The sequence below is a fragment of the Eleutherodactylus coqui genome, chromosome 6, assembly GCF_035609145.1.
Source record: "Eleutherodactylus coqui strain aEleCoq1 chromosome 6, aEleCoq1.hap1, whole genome shotgun sequence".
Classification (NCBI taxonomy): domain Eukaryota; kingdom Metazoa; phylum Chordata; class Amphibia; order Anura; family Eleutherodactylidae; genus Eleutherodactylus; species Eleutherodactylus coqui.
The window spans coordinates 49,366,836-49,384,289 of NC_089842.1; the positions used below are offsets into that span (position 1 = coordinate 49,366,836).

At 45.5% G+C, this 17,454-nt stretch overlaps 1 protein-coding gene across 4 annotated transcripts in view; it reads left to right on the forward strand.

Moving 5' to 3' along the window:
• SLC35E2B (solute carrier family 35 member E2B) overlaps window positions 1-17,454 on the forward strand; it is a 63,831-nt gene that overhangs the window by 21,521 nt on the left and 24,856 nt on the right. For all 4 annotated transcript variants that reach the window (XM_066606764.1, XM_066606766.1, XM_066606765.1 and 1 more), the window contains exons 2-5: window positions 2,721-3,189; window positions 7,435-7,570; window positions 15,643-15,770; window positions 16,691-16,811. In XM_066606764.1, coding sequence (XP_066462861.1) covers window positions 2,868-3,189; window positions 7,435-7,570; window positions 15,643-15,770; window positions 16,691-16,811 — 707 coding nt within the window. In that variant the 5' untranslated portion in view covers window positions 2,721-2,867. The remainder of the gene's footprint in view (window positions 1-2,720; window positions 3,190-7,434; window positions 7,571-15,642; window positions 15,771-16,690; window positions 16,812-17,454) is intronic.

Here is a 17,454-nt window from a genome sequence, read left to right on the forward strand (position 1 = left end):
ACGCTGCAACTTGAAGTTGCCCTTCAGTATGATAACTCTCATCTGTTCCATGTTGTATCCATGGCCACAAAAAGATGTTTGGCCACAGGTAGTTCAGTCTTTCCTAATCTAATTGAGTGGCGATGAGATCTCATCCTGGCTCTCAGTTTTTGTCCTGTTTCTCCAAAATAAAGACCCCCAACAGGACATTTACTGAACATGATCAGGTACACAACATGTGAATGTCCTGGGATCTTATAGTCCTGCTGTGTGTTGGTGATCTGTATCCTATGCGTAGTCAGTACATGTGAGCAGGTCTTACAGCTCCTTACATTATAGGGATAAGTTCCTTTTTGTGTGTCAGAGGGTAATGCACTCCTAATTATAAAGTTCCTCAAATCTGGGAGTTGCCTGTACATAGAAGGGGAGAGTCTGGGAATATGGTGGTCAGACGGTCATCCTTGTGTATGGTGTGATGGAGTTCCTTTGCAGTTTTCCTTAGTATTTCTAGCTGCGGATTGTAGGTCACTACTAGAGGTACACGATTGTTTCTTTCCTTCTCCTTGTATTGGAGTAGATGGTTTCTGGGTATCCTGGTGGCTCCGGTGATTTGGTCATCGGTTGAGGAGGGCTGGCAGCCCCGATTCACAGTAAAACCTGCCTTCATTCACATAACCGGGCAGTAATTCATAGATTAACAACTACCTGTTCATAGATAAACAACTACCTGTTGACTTGAGGATTTTATGCCTATAACCCGAGTGGTGAGCTATAAATACACTAATTATCGTTTACACTGAATAACTGTCATTCAGCTTCACATGATTCAGCAATTAAGTCAGCGTTAATTGTTCTGTATAAATAGGGCACTCGGCCTTGTTGCCCGCCGTTCTTTGTGGCATCCTAAAACCTTTATGGAAAAGACCCGTCTTCTCTAAATCAAGCTACTCGATCAATGAGTTGATTGCTGAGCGTCTGGCTCCCGAAACCCTCGGTGATTAGATGCTATTACAGAGGAGCCCGCGCCTGGCAGGAAATGTGGCAGTACACATTCAGGTGCGTGCGCCAGAGCCGCTAGTACAACAGTCTTCATGTTACCTTGGCACCACTGTAATATCATGTGGTATATTAAAAGGGGGTATTGAGATTAAGACCACACTTCTAGATTTCAGGATCAGAAATGAGGAAATTATGCATCGCCCCCAAGGCCGGGCGCACATGGGCATGTGGCAAAAGCCGTCTGTAAGCGTAAAATGCTCATGGTCACTTAGCAATGTTGCACATATGCTATGTAGTTGCGTACGTACGGCATTTAGTACGCACCCATAGAGAACAATGGGGCGTAATGCGCAGCAAAATAGAACATGCTGCTTTCTTTTTTTTACTCATGTTTCATATGCATGAAAAAAACGCTAGTGCGACAATGAAAGTCAATGAATTTGAATTGCCGCAATGTACTGCGTATTATTTGTGCGTTCAACGCAATTCAAATGCGCTCGTGGGAGCCCAGGCTGAGGCTGTATGTATACAGAGAAACTGATAAATCCATATGTTTGGGTAGATATACTCTTGCATGTTTCATCACATCCCTCCATGACCATCACGTTGTTCTTCTATTACAAATCTCAAGACTTATGGCCCTTTTACACGAGATGCCAGTCGTCTTATGCCACCTGCAGATGGCCAGGTCGGATCCCCTGCGAGAATTCGGCTCCGGCTCTGTGAGGGCAGAGTTGTTGTGATGTCAAACTGCACCACATCAGGTTAAGATGTAGATAAATAATTTAAGGATATGTTCACATGGCAGAATTTAAGAACGAACCTACTTTTAACCCTTTTCAATCCAATTTGTATCCTGGTTTTCCTAGGGGGCTTACTCCTTTTCTGCCATTATACAACGGCGCTATCTGCTGGCTAAAGCCAGTACTGCATGAGGTGACAGGTTGGATAGGTTCCGACAGCAGAGAGGCTGGCAATATACAGTAAGAGAACCCCGACGGACGGCTTCCAACATCGGAGCTGTACGGCCTTAAATCATAATATCTTCAGAGGTCAGACAGTGGATTGGAAAGGGTTAAGAAGCCACTGGGAATGGGAAGAAGAGTCATGGCAGCGGCTCTCCATTGACTTCTTCTGCCTAGATTGACAGGTCACTTTGTGTTTAGGGAAAAAACGTGTCAAGCCAAACTGGGCGGGGAGAACAACGGGGAGCCGCCTCTGTGACTCTTCTCCCCGTTCCTGGCAGCTTCTCTTTAAGATTCAGACAGGACGCCCCATAGACTTCAATGGACAGCAATTCAAGAGGTTAGGCAAGAGCAGCGTATTTCTTGGTGTATTATATGACGGTCTCCTGGGATTCATCCTGTGCTTGCAATGCCAGTCCCACTAATCGAATGTTTTTAGAGGTAGTGCGGACACTAGAGGGCAGCAGTTTCTTTTCTCCAACACAGGCGGCTTGCATGTTTATGGTGGTCAGCTGTATGCAAATCAAGGATGATGTTTTTTTTATGGTGCGCTCACTAAAATGTTCCTCCAGTAAACAGACGGCCAGAATTGCTAGCTGAGTCTTGATGGAACAGGTGTATCTAGTTTTATACACGGCGGCAGGTATGACCTTTGTCCTGATTACAGTTATCATGTAATGCTGTGACACACGGCAGTATATCATATCTAATTGCATTTGGTTTTATGGCGTTTCTAAATCTGTAGACAGTATAAACTTATTTTTGTCTCTTCCGTAGGACATGAAGGCAAAATCCTGAGGGCCTCGAGGCAAAGGATGTCAACAAGAAGAGCCTTTGGCTTGGCATTGAATTAAGCTGAACTGTTTCACCGGGGCCTTTCCTGGGCAGACAGATGATACGTTTGCCGTGGGTATAACCATCAAGATGCCGTCTGGTAACCCGCAAACTCCAGATGGCTGTAAGAACCTTTCGTCTCAGGATAAAGGGAAGGGGAAAGCACCGTATCACCACGGACCTCTGTTCCCCCACCGGGCTGAGAAGATCATTATTACCCGCAGTGACAGTGTTCCTGAAGAGAATGTATTGCAGATCACCATCACAGAGACCACCATTATAGAGTCGGACCTGGGAGTCTGCAACTCTCGGGCGCTCATCTACCTCTCGCTGTGGTTCTTCTTCAGCTTCTGTACACTTTTCCTCAATAAATATATCCTCACGTTACTGGAAGGGGAGCCGAGCATGCTAGGTAGGTGTGCCTTTAGGAAATCTGTAACTAGAGTTTTATGTGACTACGTCATTTTTTTGTGTTCTTTCTGTTGGAAGTTTGTGAAAGGTTTTTTTTTTTCTAGCACTGTACAAAAAAAGTCAACGTGACTCCTGGAGCGATCTAACTTGTTTCTAAGTTCAAGTTCACTCATGACCTACTTGTAGCTGATAAGGTTATGTGAATCAGGCTTTGTGTAAATTTCTGTTGCATTCCCATGGGGATAAACAAAAACGTCCCCGTTGGCGATCGCGGAAAAGCGCGGTAAAATAGAGCATGCCGCAATTTTTTTTTGTAAATCCGTGGTAGAATCCCACATATGAGGACTCGGCTATTAGTTTCAGTAGAACCTAATAGCTGTGTTGTTCCGCTGCGGGGAACCCGGCATAAATCCGTCCGTGGTCGTTAGCCCTTTGTGTCTGTTATACAGTGAAGATTGGAAGTCATTTCATTAAAGGGGTTACCGGACAATGGTATTTTTAATTGGGGCTGGATGTAGTAAGATAACACACTGAGCATTACTTACACCTCTGCTGTGACCAGTGCTGCAGCCCCGCTGTGGTCCCGGCGTTTGTTGTAACAGCTGATGCTACAGGAAGTCAGGTGACTGCTGCAGCCAATCGGAGGCTAAAGTTTCACATTCCCAAACCTGTGGCATCATGGCGCTCAGGATGTGAGTGCTTATGCCACGAGAACGAATGGTGATGCTGCAGCCTCTCCTTGGCTGCAGCGGTCACCTGACTACCTGTAACATCAGCTGTCACAACACAAGCTGGGACCACAGCGGGGCTGCAGCGCTGGATCCCGGTGTCGACAGATGGGTAAGTTGTGCTCAGTTTATTATTTCTATAGGCAGCCCTATTGAACGGATGTTGTCTGGTAACTGGACAACCTTTTATGTCTACATATATAGTCTTTCCTTACAATTGGCTATTAAGCCACGTCTTTGGATTATTTAGATGGAATGTGTCTATAGATATAATTTGCAAGCTCTAGGAATATTTCCACAATGTGAAAAAGATATTTAACTTCGGATTTACCTCTTTGTTAATTGTTTGTTTGCATTATGGCTTTGACTTTACATGTATTGACAACCTCAGGGTTGGCATTTAATCACATGCCAGACATGACTTATCACCGAGGTAAAGTACTGCAGTTTATAAACTTAATTATTGATTTCTGACACAAATTATTTATGAACTGATCTTCATCTGGTTAAAGGGAACCAGTCACCGGTTATAAACGCCATAAACTGTTATGGTGCTCATGGAAAAGTTTTGCAGGAGTTGGGGATGTGCTTTATATACTTTCCTGGCTGCCCCTTCCCGCACTGTCACCCATGGAAATCGCCACTCGGACAGTACAGTGGATTCCTCTCCGTAGGCTCTGTGCGCACTCCCATAGAAAATGTGTGTACACACACAGCCTACAGAGATGGGCCCGATATCACGCTCGAGAATGTGCGATGTACGCACGGAGGTAAGGCGTTTTTCTGTCAAAAACGGCTCCCATCACTTCACGGCAGATTAGAGTGACGGTGTGTGTGGAGGAGTGTGTGGCTCAACCAATCTGCTGCTAGCTTGTCACCTGGCCTACCCCAATGCATTAACCCGGCCAACCCATGTCTCCACTCATACTCCTGGTGGAGACAAGATGCACTAGTACTTTTTGTGTACTTATGGTGAAGTTGATGTGTTTGTCCATCAGAATTTCTCAGTAGTGCAGCTTCTGGATTTGGGTCTATAAGATTGTATTGGAGAAAAGCCTTAAACTTACATAAAACTGAAGCATTGATGCTAAAGGGGTTATCCGGGGACCTAGTATTCTGTAAAACCTCGCTCAGCCTGAAGCATTAAAATAAAAGAATACATACTCTCCCTTCCCCACTCTCCCACCTCTGCTGCCTCGACGGCTGTCCCGCCCTGCTGAATTTCACTTCCGGGAGGGGATTGATGATGACCCAACAAGGGGGTCACATAAGTGCTGCAACGGTCTCATGGCCCTTTTGTTGGGGACGTCATCACTGGTTCCCTGCAAACGGTAGTGAAGACCAGCGGGGACTGGAGAGCCAGCGGGGGAGCGCGGAAGGGTGAGTTTGTATTCTGTTATTTTAATACTGCAGGCTAAGTGAGATTTTATACAATATTTTATGTCTCTGGATAACTATCCCTTTAAAGGACCAGACAAGCCCCTATAAGCAGCTAACTTCCCATTCAAGTGGGGAAATGATTCTAGGAGTTACCTAGGGATCCACATTACTAAACGGGCTTTATAAAGCTAATATTGAACCTTGTCTAAAATACCTGGAATTGACTTTAGGTTATTGGAAACACTTCTTTCTTGGGACGGGCTAATCTGCTTAAAATGGTAGAATTCCCCCGTTTGCTGTATCGTCTCCACTTTCTACTAATCATTTTGAGATCAAATAATGAAAGGTGGATCAACTATCTATACAGAATCTTTATTTGGGGTGGGAAAAGAGCCCGGATAGCATTCAAGACATTACAGATCAAATGGAGGAGGAGGGGGAGGGTCGCTTTCCACATATTAAAACCTTATTTTGGCAGTGCATGTCATAATGATGCAGGACTGGATATACTCCACGCCAGGGCTGGGCGAGTCATTGAGTTAATTTGACTAATTTGCCACTGTAATGCCACATGATTTAGTTTCCTCTGAATCGTGAAATCAGTATTAGCTCCGCCCCTCTGGGTGGGGTTAATATCGGGCGGTGGATGCAGGATAGCCTGCAGTGAAGGCCGGCTGAGAAGGGGCAGGAGGCAGCCGTTAGATTGTGTCCTGTCCTGGCAGCTCCTTACTTCAGCACATCCCCTCTAGACACTTGAGGATTGGAGTTACTAGTTATAGGATCTGCCCGGAGTAACTCCATCCGAGACACAACCTTAATTTCCATGGATGATTTCAATGAAGTAGTGTAGGAAAGCCCAAAGCCTTGTGGGTAGTCGGGGGACACGGACTGCATCCAGCAGCGGTTTAGCCCCTTTCAGTAAAGGAAGAAAGACAATTGTTGCTGCAGCCGGACCCGACGGTCTTACAAGTCCCTATCAGGAGGTGTGCGGGAGTACTGCCGCAGCAATCACTTATCTTCTGAGGCTAAAACACTGTGTGCACAGAAGACCCAGCTGGCGGTCACATGCCATTCTCTGTGCGCGTAAATGCCTGCAGCTTCTTCCAGGTTACGTGAGGTGGGCACCACCTTTGCGGAGCTGGACAGGGAGCTGCCAGAATAGGCGAGTATCCAATTTCTTTCCTTCCCTTTACACAATTTTAAACCTGTATAATTTTTTTTGTATCACTTTAAACCCCATGTGTTCACAGACAGTAGGCCATGTGCCTGCACAGCAGGTCTTTAACCTGTCGGCATCTTCGGTGTCACCAAACAGCAGCTGGCTGTTAATGTAGCTGGGTTTCGCTTTCCAAGGATGCCCTTATGACAAGCGTCCGTCTCCGTATTATCTAGAAAAAGGTGTTCTAACTTACCAGGGATAAGTCCAGGATTCATCTCCACGGCATTGGGTGCATGTGAAGCAGCTTTACTGTGCATGCCAACGCCATTGGAGAAGAGTCCTGGACTGGTAAGTTGTAACTCCCTTTTCTAGATAATTGACCTTCTGGGTTAGTATTACTATTTCTGCTTTGCCATTGTAAATTGGAAGTGGAGAATAAAGGCAACTACGTCAGTATGAGAGCTGATCACATGGATACGGCTCCTGAGGCATCTGCAGATAGTTGAGGTAGACCCTCCCTTACATTCATAGGTAATGAAAGGATCTACAGAGAGGTCTAGTCTTATTCCCCATTTACACGGGATGACTGACGGCTAATCGTCACCAATAGTTGGCGCTCGTGCAGAGGGTTTAGAAGGCCGATCACCGCTGAGTATTGCTCACTTATAGTTCACTTCTCGCTCAGCGCTTCACATTCTATGTAAAACACAGAGCGGGGAGCGTTCATACGCAGCAAGAAGTAGGCGAACTAGTGATGATTTTTATGCTGGTTGAACATGAACGACAAACAAAAAGTAAACTAATAGTAAACGATGTTTTGCATTGAGGCGTAACTGTTGCGCATTTCCATTCGTTTGAACGCATTTCGGTCCATTATCGTCTCATGTAAATGGCCCTTTACGTTGACGGCTCTTTTCCGTACTGATGACTATAAATCACACCGGATGGTTCGCTGTATTCACATCTGTTTCTCCTGCAGGCGCTGTCCAAATGCTGACCACGACCTTCATTGGCTGCATCAAGATGTTCATTCCCTGCTGCTTGTATCAGCACAAAAGTCGCCTCAGCTACCCCTCAAACTTCCTGATGATAATGTTGTTTGTGGGGATTATGAGGTAATTATGTAGATACTAATGTCTTATTTCAGATATTGTAAATGGAAAACTGTTTTGTGTCTGTTATAATGAAGTCACCATTTCTGGGATACATCACAAAAGGAAGCAACCCCAAGGAAGTTAACATTGTGATATGGCCATTATAGTTTAGGACAAACACCGCTCCTTCTATTTAAACGGCTATAGCTCTAGTTCATTCAGGGCTAGCAACATGTTCATGGCCCTTACCGAACCAGAGATACAGACGTTTGAAGTGGAGGCAGAAGTACTGAATTTAAAGTTATCATTTTTTTTGTGTGTGTGCAGAGGAGAGAGAAAGGGGAGACCAGCGGCAACAAAGAAGATCTGGGATTCTCCTGTACATCTCCCTGTCACAGGGAAGGGGTGACATGAATTTTTGTTCATGGGATGACACCCTACCTTATAAATCGCAAAGCATATTTGCTCTCTGATTGTCACATATGAGGTTTTTCCCAGAAAAGGAGTGAAATGATAAGGAGTTGCTCCTCTAATCACTCCTTCAGGCCGACTGCTCACTGGTGGATTTGCATTAAGGAATCAAGAGCAGGTGTCCTCCTCCGGATTCTGCAGTAAATGCCACCCATAGCGTGCAATGGAAAAACTATTTTTCTCCTGCACATGAGCGGAAGTGAATTGTGATTTTCCACTCAGAGGAAAAATCGCAGCATGCTCTATTTTTAGGAGGATTCCGTACAGACAGCCCCCATTGAAGTTGATGGAAGTCGTTCGACCAACAGCCCTTCCACGCGGGATCCGCATCACCACCTAGTGACGGGGCAAAATCTGTACTGCGTATGTGCGCTGGCCGGACCATCCGCAGTACAGGTTAAGAAGATTCCTGACATGTACGCAAAGTTACCGGCCAGGCACAGGGTCAGATTCCGATGCGGAATTTGATGCGTTTGTGTGCAGGCAACCTTATACTGTTCAATCCCGCAGATACTACAGTCATCCCACGGGGATGGCTTGATAGGCCTTCTGCCATGACAGCTCTGGGGTATTTCATAAGGCTCCCCCCGGCTACCATGGCACCCGCACGGGTCCCTGCGATGAAATCGCAGGGGGGCGTACATGACCCCCAAACATCGTTTGGGACATTCAAAGGGTTAACAGCCCCGATCGGCCGCGCTGCTTGTTGGGGCTGTTGCCCAGGGGTGTCAGCTGTAAGAAACAGCTGACAGCCGCGATGTCTGGAGGGAGATAACCTCGCAATCTCCCTCCACATGCGTCCTGCAGCTGCAGGACGTAAAAAGACTATGGGGTTAAATATTCAAAAAATGAAAACAAAGAAAAACCCCTGCACATAATTATCGCTGCATTCATAGCAACTTCTATAAAATAGCTGTTTTCTGATCATCTTTCTTCCCCTAAAGACAGAGAAATAAAATTTGTATATACACCTAATAATGGTACCAATAAAAGCCCCACAAAAAACTGTCGTCCCACAAAAAACAGGCCTGATGCATCTTTGTGGGGTTCCTGGAATGGGGCGCCACACAAAATGCCTTTCTATATATATATAAAAAAAACAAAAAACAAGTATTTATATTGTGTAGAAGTGTTAAAACGTTATAAAACCTCTATAAGTTTGGTGGTGTCATAATTGTAATGACTCGTAGAATAAAGGTAACATTATATTTATACCACACTGTGAATGCCATAAGAATAAATCACAATAAAGCAGTTATGCAATAGCGTTTCTCCACTGACCCCATCAAAAAAAATTAAGTTATTGAATGCATTATATAGACCCGATATTGATTCCTATAAAAACTAAAGCTCACTGAAGTGTCATATCGCTACATTGTTATGACCTATGACCACTGGAACAGATGAGGGGATACGATGCACTGGTTCTTAACCCCTTAGTGACCACGCTATAGTCTTTTTACGTCCTGCTGTTGCAGAACGTGTATGAAGGGAGATAGCACTGCTATCTCCCTCCATACATCACAGATATCACAGCTGACAACTGCTGGTGACAGCCTCGCTTGACCGCCCGGCTGATCGGGACTGATAACCCTTTAAATGCCACTGTCAGATTTACCAGCAGCATTTAAATCACCCGAACGAAGTTCGGGGTCCCGTACAGCCCCCCCACCCCCGCGGTGAGATCGGGGGAGCCCTGCCGGTGTCATGGCAGCTGGGGTCCTTCTGAAAGGGGTGGCTTGATAAGCTGCCTGTCAGAATGCAGTATGATGTAATGCTATGGTATTACTTTTTTTCACACTGTTGCCAAGAAAAAATCTAATAAAAAGCGATCAAAAAAGTCCTATGTATTCCAAAATAGTACCAATGGAAACTGCAGGATGTACCGCACAAAATGAGCCCTAGCACAACTATATCGATGGAAAAATAAAAAAGTTATTGTACGCGGAAGATGGAGGCAGAAAATAATTTTAAAATTTTATATCTGTAAAAAAATATATAAGTAGTACAGCAAAAACAAAACTATAAAAGTTTTTGGTATCGTAGTAATCGTACTAACACATAGAATAAAGTTATCAGGTCATTTTTGTCGCAGTTTGTGCGCCGTAGAAGCAAGACGCACTGAAAGCATGGTAAATGTCGGGTTTTTTTCCCATTTCTCTCCACTTAGAAATTTTTAAAAGTTTTTCAGTACATTAAATAGTACCATTGAAAAATACAACTCGCCCCACAAAAAACAGGCCCTCATACAGCTCCTTCGATGGATAAATAAGGGAGTTATGATTTTTTTTTAAAAGGGGGGAGGAAAAAAACGAAAATGGAGAAAAGCAAAAAAATGTGGTCACTTAGGGGTTAAGACTGAAATTATTTGTCATTATGGGGTTACAATACACTTAAAGGGGTTGTCTCGCGAAATCAAGTGGGGGTATACACTTCTGTATGGCCATATTAATGCACTTTGTAATATACATCGTGCATTAAATATGAGCCATACAGAAGTTATTCACTTACCTGCTCCGTTGCTAGCGTCCTCGTCTCCATGGTGCCGTCTAAATTCGCTGGCAGCTTGCTTTTTTAGACGCGCTTGCGCAGTCCGTTCTTCTCCTTTCAGCACGAGCCGCTTCAGTGTGCTCCCCGCTACAGCTCTTCTGCGCATGCGCAGACGAGCTGTCACTGCTCGGGAGCGCGCTGGAGCGGCCATTCTGTACCATCCTGTTAGAGGAAGGTGCAGAGCCGCTCAGCTGTCCCGAGAAGCCGCCCAGCTGTCCCGCCGTCCTGCCGCCCAGGTAAGTGATGGGCCGGGGGGGGCTGTCGCTGCGCCGGGGGGGGGGGGGCTGCCGCTGCGATGGGGGGGCTGTCGCTGTGCCGGGGGGTGGGGTGGGGGGGCTGTCGCTGTGCCGGGGGTGGGGGGCTGTCGCTGCGCCGGGGGGGGGGGGGGGGGGGGGTTGCCGCCGCTGCGCCGGGGGGGGGTTGCCGCTGTGATGGGGGGGGGGTTGCCGCCGCTGCTCCGGGGGGGGGGGGGGGGCTGCGCCGGTTACCTGCTGCCTGGCGGTGGGTGACTGTGTGCCGTGGTCGGCCGTGTTCAATCCAGGGGTCCGGTCGGCGGCTGCGGGGCGTCTGGTTGGCGGGGAGACACAGCTGGTAGCGTCTCGGGAACGCGCACGTCGGGCTACAGCAAGCGATGGGAAAAGAGCCGGCGGCCATCTTGGGAAAATTTTTATAAGTTGCTGAAACGCTGGAACTGTAAGTACAAACCAGCTAGAAAAGTCATTTACAGGGGGGCTTAGTAATGTATGCTTAATTAGGGGGACTGGGCAAAAAAAAAATTCACTGCTTCCTTGAGACAACCCCTTTAAGGAGACTGGATCAAATATATTAAAATGAGACATAAATTCAGGAACCAAAGTAATAAAATAAACTTTCACTTTCTGGAGTTTTTTTAAATTTCAACATGACCAATGGGGTGGGAGGGGTTAAAGTACTCCAACAAAACCTTATTGTTAAAGAACAACAAGCACAGTGGGTAACAGAGGATCGTCGCTCCCGCTGCAGCCACACATTCAGAGGACAGTCAGATTTTAGTGGGTAACAGAGGATCGTCGCTCCCGCTGCAGCCACACATTCAGAGGACAGTCAGATTTTAGTGGGTAACAGAGGATCGTCGCTCCCGCTGCAGCCACACATTCAGAGGACAGTCAGATTTTAGTGGGTAACAGAGGATCGTCGCTCCCGCTGCAGCCACACATTCAGAGGACAGTCAGATTTTAGTGGGTAACAGAGGATCGTCGCTCCCGGTGCAGCCACACATTCAGAGGACAGTCAGATTTTAGTGGGTAACAGAGGATCGTCGCTCCCGCTGCAGCCACACATTCAGAGGCTAGTCAGATTTTAGTGGGTAACAGAGGATCGTCGCTCCCGCTGCAGCCACACATTCAGAGGACAGTCAGATTTTAGCTTTTAAGTTTAAGAATTTCAGAGGAAAAAAAAACTGAGGCTTCAACACCGGGAATTCGGGCAACTCGATCCCATCCGGCACATAGAGTTTGCCACCTTTTTGCAATAGGGGAAGAATGTCCAGGTTCTGTTGTCTGTTTCCCCATATCGCGCCTTCCTGCCAAGCAGTATATTTAGAATATGTGCCGTGTGAAAGTATTCCTAAAACACCTAAAATAAGGTTAAAAAGAGGCGACATGCAGACCCCTCTGGCATAAAGTGAAAATATTTTTTTTTATTCCATATAGTTGCGAGATTAAAGCCAGTAATCCCATATAATCCTAATGATGCGTGCCACGCAGATCCTCAGCCAGACCCTAGTGTTCTCCCACACTCTGCTGCTCCTTATTTCAGGAGTTTGATGACCTACTTTATTGAGTTGAAGATTTGTAATTTTTTTATTTTATCATCTTGACTTTTTCTTTAGAAGTTGCATAAGTCTACATATCCTTTATAACAATGCATTGTTCTTGGGGCTGAATTACACATTCAGGAAAGCAGCTAAAAGCGCAGTTGTTGAGGCCCTCACTGCATAAAACCCTGTGATGGTATATCTGTTCGATGTTACCGTGACATTGTTTTACAAAGCAGTTCACATTTATGACTTGGACTTTACAGATGTGTATGTACAGCTATGAGTACGTTGTAACAAATAAGGGTGATGGAAGTTGTAACCGTACGCTCTTTCTCCTCTCTCTCTCTTTCTGCACACCCCAAAAAATCCATCCACGAAAACAACGGATGTATTATAAAATATATCTTTTTATTAGGACGAAAGTGAATAAAAATATTCAAGTTAAAATGTGAGGACACAATCATGATGACTACCAATATGAGGGTTAAAAATGTAAAGAAAAACTCTTGAGGTGGTCTGTGTGTTTTGCAGCCATTTCCATGCAGTGCAGCCTGCTATCTGATGCTTATTATACACCATCTTCAGAGAGTTTTTTTTTTGTTTTTTTTACTTGAGTTTTACATCTAATCCATGATACGTGAGCACAGTATTAGCTGAGGCTAGACTATTTTTGCCTACGGAGTGGACTGTTCAATTATTGTCTTCTGTATTCACCAAAATAATCTAGAGCATATGCAGTCAGGGGGATGGACTGTGATCTCCTCTATTATACCTGTATGACAGGAGTTGTATGATTATCAGGTGTAATTCCTCATTTTCATGTGCATTATTGAGAAAAAAACTGCCTTTTAGTCTGGATTCAGACGAACGTATATCGGCTGGGTTTTCGCGCCCAGCCGATATACGGCATCTCTCTCTGCAGTGCTCTGAGCTCCCGCCCCCTCTGCCTCCTCTCGCCCCTCTGCACTATTTGCAATGATGCGAGGCGGGATGGGGGCGGAGCTAATTATCTCTCTTCCTTTCATTGCAAATAGTGCAGAGGGGCGGAGAGGTGGTGGTGAGGAGGCAGAGAGGTTGCGGGAGCTTAGTTCCTGCTCCTGGCTCTACCATTCCCCCCCCACCCCCCACCCCCACCCTGCAGATGAGGACTCGGTATATCGGCTCGGCGTGAAAACCGAGCCGATATACGTTCGTCTGAATCCACCCTTAAGATGACATATTTGTCCTCTAAATTGCATTAACTCCAGAAAAAAAACTGTGGGGTCAAAATACTCACGTCCCTCCCCCCCCCCCCCCTCCTCCCCGTGAATACATTAGGGGGTGTAGTTTTTAAAATGGGGTCATTTGTGGGGGTAGCTATCATTCTGACACCTATGAGACTTTGCAAAGTGTTCTTCAAAATGCGGAAAAGTAATGTTAAATTTGTGCGTCTCCTAAATGGTTTAAAAAAAAAAAAAAACGAAAGTTTTTCAAATGTGCGTCCAAAATAAAGTAAACAGATGGAAATCTATATCGTATCAAAAATGTGTACAGTTTGTTTTCCCACATTGGAGATTTTGCAATTGAAAATGTGAAAGAATTACATTTTTTTTCAAAATTTTCCCAATTTTGATGCTTTTAATAAATATACAAAAATTTTATTGGTCTATTTTTAGCGCCTAAATGAAGTACAACATGTGGCGAAAAACCAATGTAAGAATCACTTGGGTATGCAAAACCTTTACGGAGTTATTCTATGTTAGTGACATGTCAGATTTCCAAAATTTGGCTTGGTCAGTAAGGCGCAAACAGGCTTGGTGTTGTGTGTCATCTGTATGCTAGAAAATAGCTTCACAGAGGCAGAAAGGTCCCAAACAATTAATCCTGCTTACTACTCGGACCCAAAGTGTAGAGATTCTAAAAATTAACCTTTATTAAAGTATCGTTAAAAACTTGTGTACAAACAAACAAAACAATCCGGTGAAGGGGAGGGAATAAATGGTGTACTGTCTAGTCACAGTTCAATAGCCGGTACCCATCATAAGACTTTATACATTCTATGTCTGGCTGTGATCAGCATAGGATCTCATTTGTTTTAATAGTCAACAAAAACCTCAATCTGAGACTTCCCACTTAGTGGGTACAGAACCAATACAGTACCCAGTACAAAATTATCCGCACTGACTAACGGATTATAGTCCTCCTTATTGAATAGTATCTGTGTCTACCTTTTACTATTAGACACACTCCAGGAAAATACATCTGGAGAAACTGAAGCCCCTGAGGAGCCCACCCTGTGGGCGAAACGTGTAGGGAAACTAGGAGAGCTATCTTACAATTGCATCTTTTATTATTTTCTATATTGGACTATGAGGAGCACATCCAACTCCGACTAAATATTAGTGGTTGGGAACATACCACTCTCAGCCACGGACAAGTCTCAGATTGCGGTTTTTGTTGACTATTAAAGGGGTTGTCCCGCAACAGCAAGTGCAGTTATACACTTCTGTATGGCCATATTAATGCACTTTGTAATATACATCGTGCATTAAATATTGGCCATACAGAAGTAATATACTTACCCCCTCCCGGTGTTGGTGTCCCCGTCTCCATGGCGACGATCAAACTTCTTCTCTGGTCCCAGGAACAGTCGCGCTTGCGCACAGAGGATTCTTCTCCTGGATGGTCCGGGCTCACGAGCTGCGGCCTGGCCCCTCCCTCTTCTCAGCGTCATCGCATAGCTCCGCCCCGTCACATGGTGCCGATCAGCCAATGAGGTGGCTGGAATCGGCAGTGGAGCACAGACAGCAGAAGAACATCCACGGTGCACCATGGGAGAAGACCCGTGGTGCACTGTGGGAGAAGACCAGCGGCAGCCATCTTGGACAGAAGATTTTTTTAAAGTTGCTGAACGGAGATTCAGGTAAGGGAATTTTTTTTTTTTTTAAATAACACATGGCAGTGGTTTTCCTTTACAGGTACTGGAGGACTGGGCAAAAAAAATTTTTTTAGCTTTCGACGCGGGACAACCCCTTTAAAACAAATGAGATCCTATGCTGATCACAGCCAGACATAGAATGTATAAAGTCTTATGATGGGTACCGGCTTTTGAACTGTGACTAGACAGTACACCATTTATTCCCTACCCTTCACCGGATTGTTTTGTTTGTTTGTACACACGTTTTTAACGATACTTTAATAAAGGTTAATTTTTAGAATCTCTATACTTTGGGTCCTAGTAGTAAGCAGTCATCTGTCTGCTCCTTTAAGCTAAAGGTGTTGCTCATTATTGCAGGTTCTCCACTGTGGTTCTGGGACTGGTCAGCTTGAAGAATGTAGCCGTCTCATTCGCAGAAACTGTTAAAAGCTCTGCCCCTATCTTTACCGTCATCATGTCCCGGCTCATCCTCGGAGAGTACACTGGTGAGGATCCACTGCTTTACCCTCGGCCGCCTCTTCTCATTCATCCCGCTGCCCTGCCCTCTGCCGCTGTGTTATATTATGACTTTTATTGTCTGTGCACCTGTATGTGTTTTATGGGAACTGTTAGCTGCAAGAGTGTTATAATGTAAAGTTACTGAGTATTTCGGGCGAGAAAAATGTTTGTCAGGTTAAGGCCGCTCTCACATGAGCGGGTTAACATGTTTAGCGCGGTGTTTGAAATGCCCGCTAAAAAACGCTGTTAAACGCCTCCATTGATTTCAATGGGGCTTCTTAGACAAACATTTGAGTGCGGTTTTCCAAACGCTGTCTGCTCTATTTTAAGGCCCCTTTACACAGGCCGACAGTCGTTTGGGGTGCGGTAAAAGTGCTGCTGAACATATTTGAAAATGCTGTAAAACGCCCCATTTTCACTAACTCCTGTATGGGAACAGACTTGGTAGCAAGCAGTGACGTGGTGTTAGGGCTCAGTCCTCACTTCAACAGCCATCAGACTAGAGCTCTCCATGGTAGTCTACAGCAGTGCCCTCTTCTAGTAGTAAAAAGGATTCCTTCTGCTCTAGTCCCACTTCTGAAGTAGTCCCTGCAGTCCCCATTACAACCCCCTTTAGTCCGAGCAGTCTAATGCACCCCCTACATTGCCAACTGTAATGTGTGTGTGTGTGTATATAGGTTTCTTTCCGGCCTGTGATGAATGATTGTAGAGGTTTGTAAGGCTGCTTTACATGGCAGCGGTCCTCCGGTTGCAGCCGGAACCTGTACTTCTCATTGCTGCTTGACTTGATTAGTACAGATCCCGTCTGCATTTGGTGTTCCTGTGCCTGCGTTTTGCATGGGAGGAATACTGCATGTTATAGCTCTCTTATGATGAGTTGGGTCTCACTGATATCTGTCTCTTTCAGGAATGATGGTGAATCTGTCCCTCCTACCCGTCATGGCAGGGCTCGCCCTCTGTACTGCAACTGAACTCAGTTTTAATGTGCTTGGCTTCTCTGCGGCATTATCCACAAACATTATGGATTGGTAAGAGAATATCATCCCCTCTAGATGGTGAGAGATGCCATGTAAGTTAGGACTAATAGGCACAATTCCCACTGGTGCTTCGGGTTGTACTGTCCCTATCATTGTGGGATGTTGCTTTTTAGTACATTGCTTAGAGACTAACAGGCGACTTTGTGCTCTCGTTGTAGGCAGCAATGGGAAGACTGTAACTGCATTACATCTTGTCACATGAATCTCTTATGGCAGTCATTCTGACCGCAGCAAAAAAAATGTAAGATTTCCGCCGGGAAAGCCTGCTTCAAAACCCGCGGAACTTAGCCGCATATTTTGGAGTGGCTTGTCCGCACGCTTTTTCGTTGCGGCCGGCTCTCCCATAGAGGAGAGTGCGGCCGCAACGGAAAAAAAAAAGTTGACATGCTGCGGCCGGGGAATCGGTGGCGGCTTTGCCGTGACGGATTGGCCGTCCCGTGTGGACGAGATCTTTGACAAATCTCGTCCACATGGCTGGCTAATGATGGGATTAGCGGCCACAGGCGGATTTGCCGCAGCAAAATTTAGACTGAATTTCCGCAGCAAATCCGCCTTGTGTGAACCCAGCCCAATTGATCCCACTTCAAATTAGAACAAGATTGTATCTATAAAGTAGCATGTGCCATCATAAAAG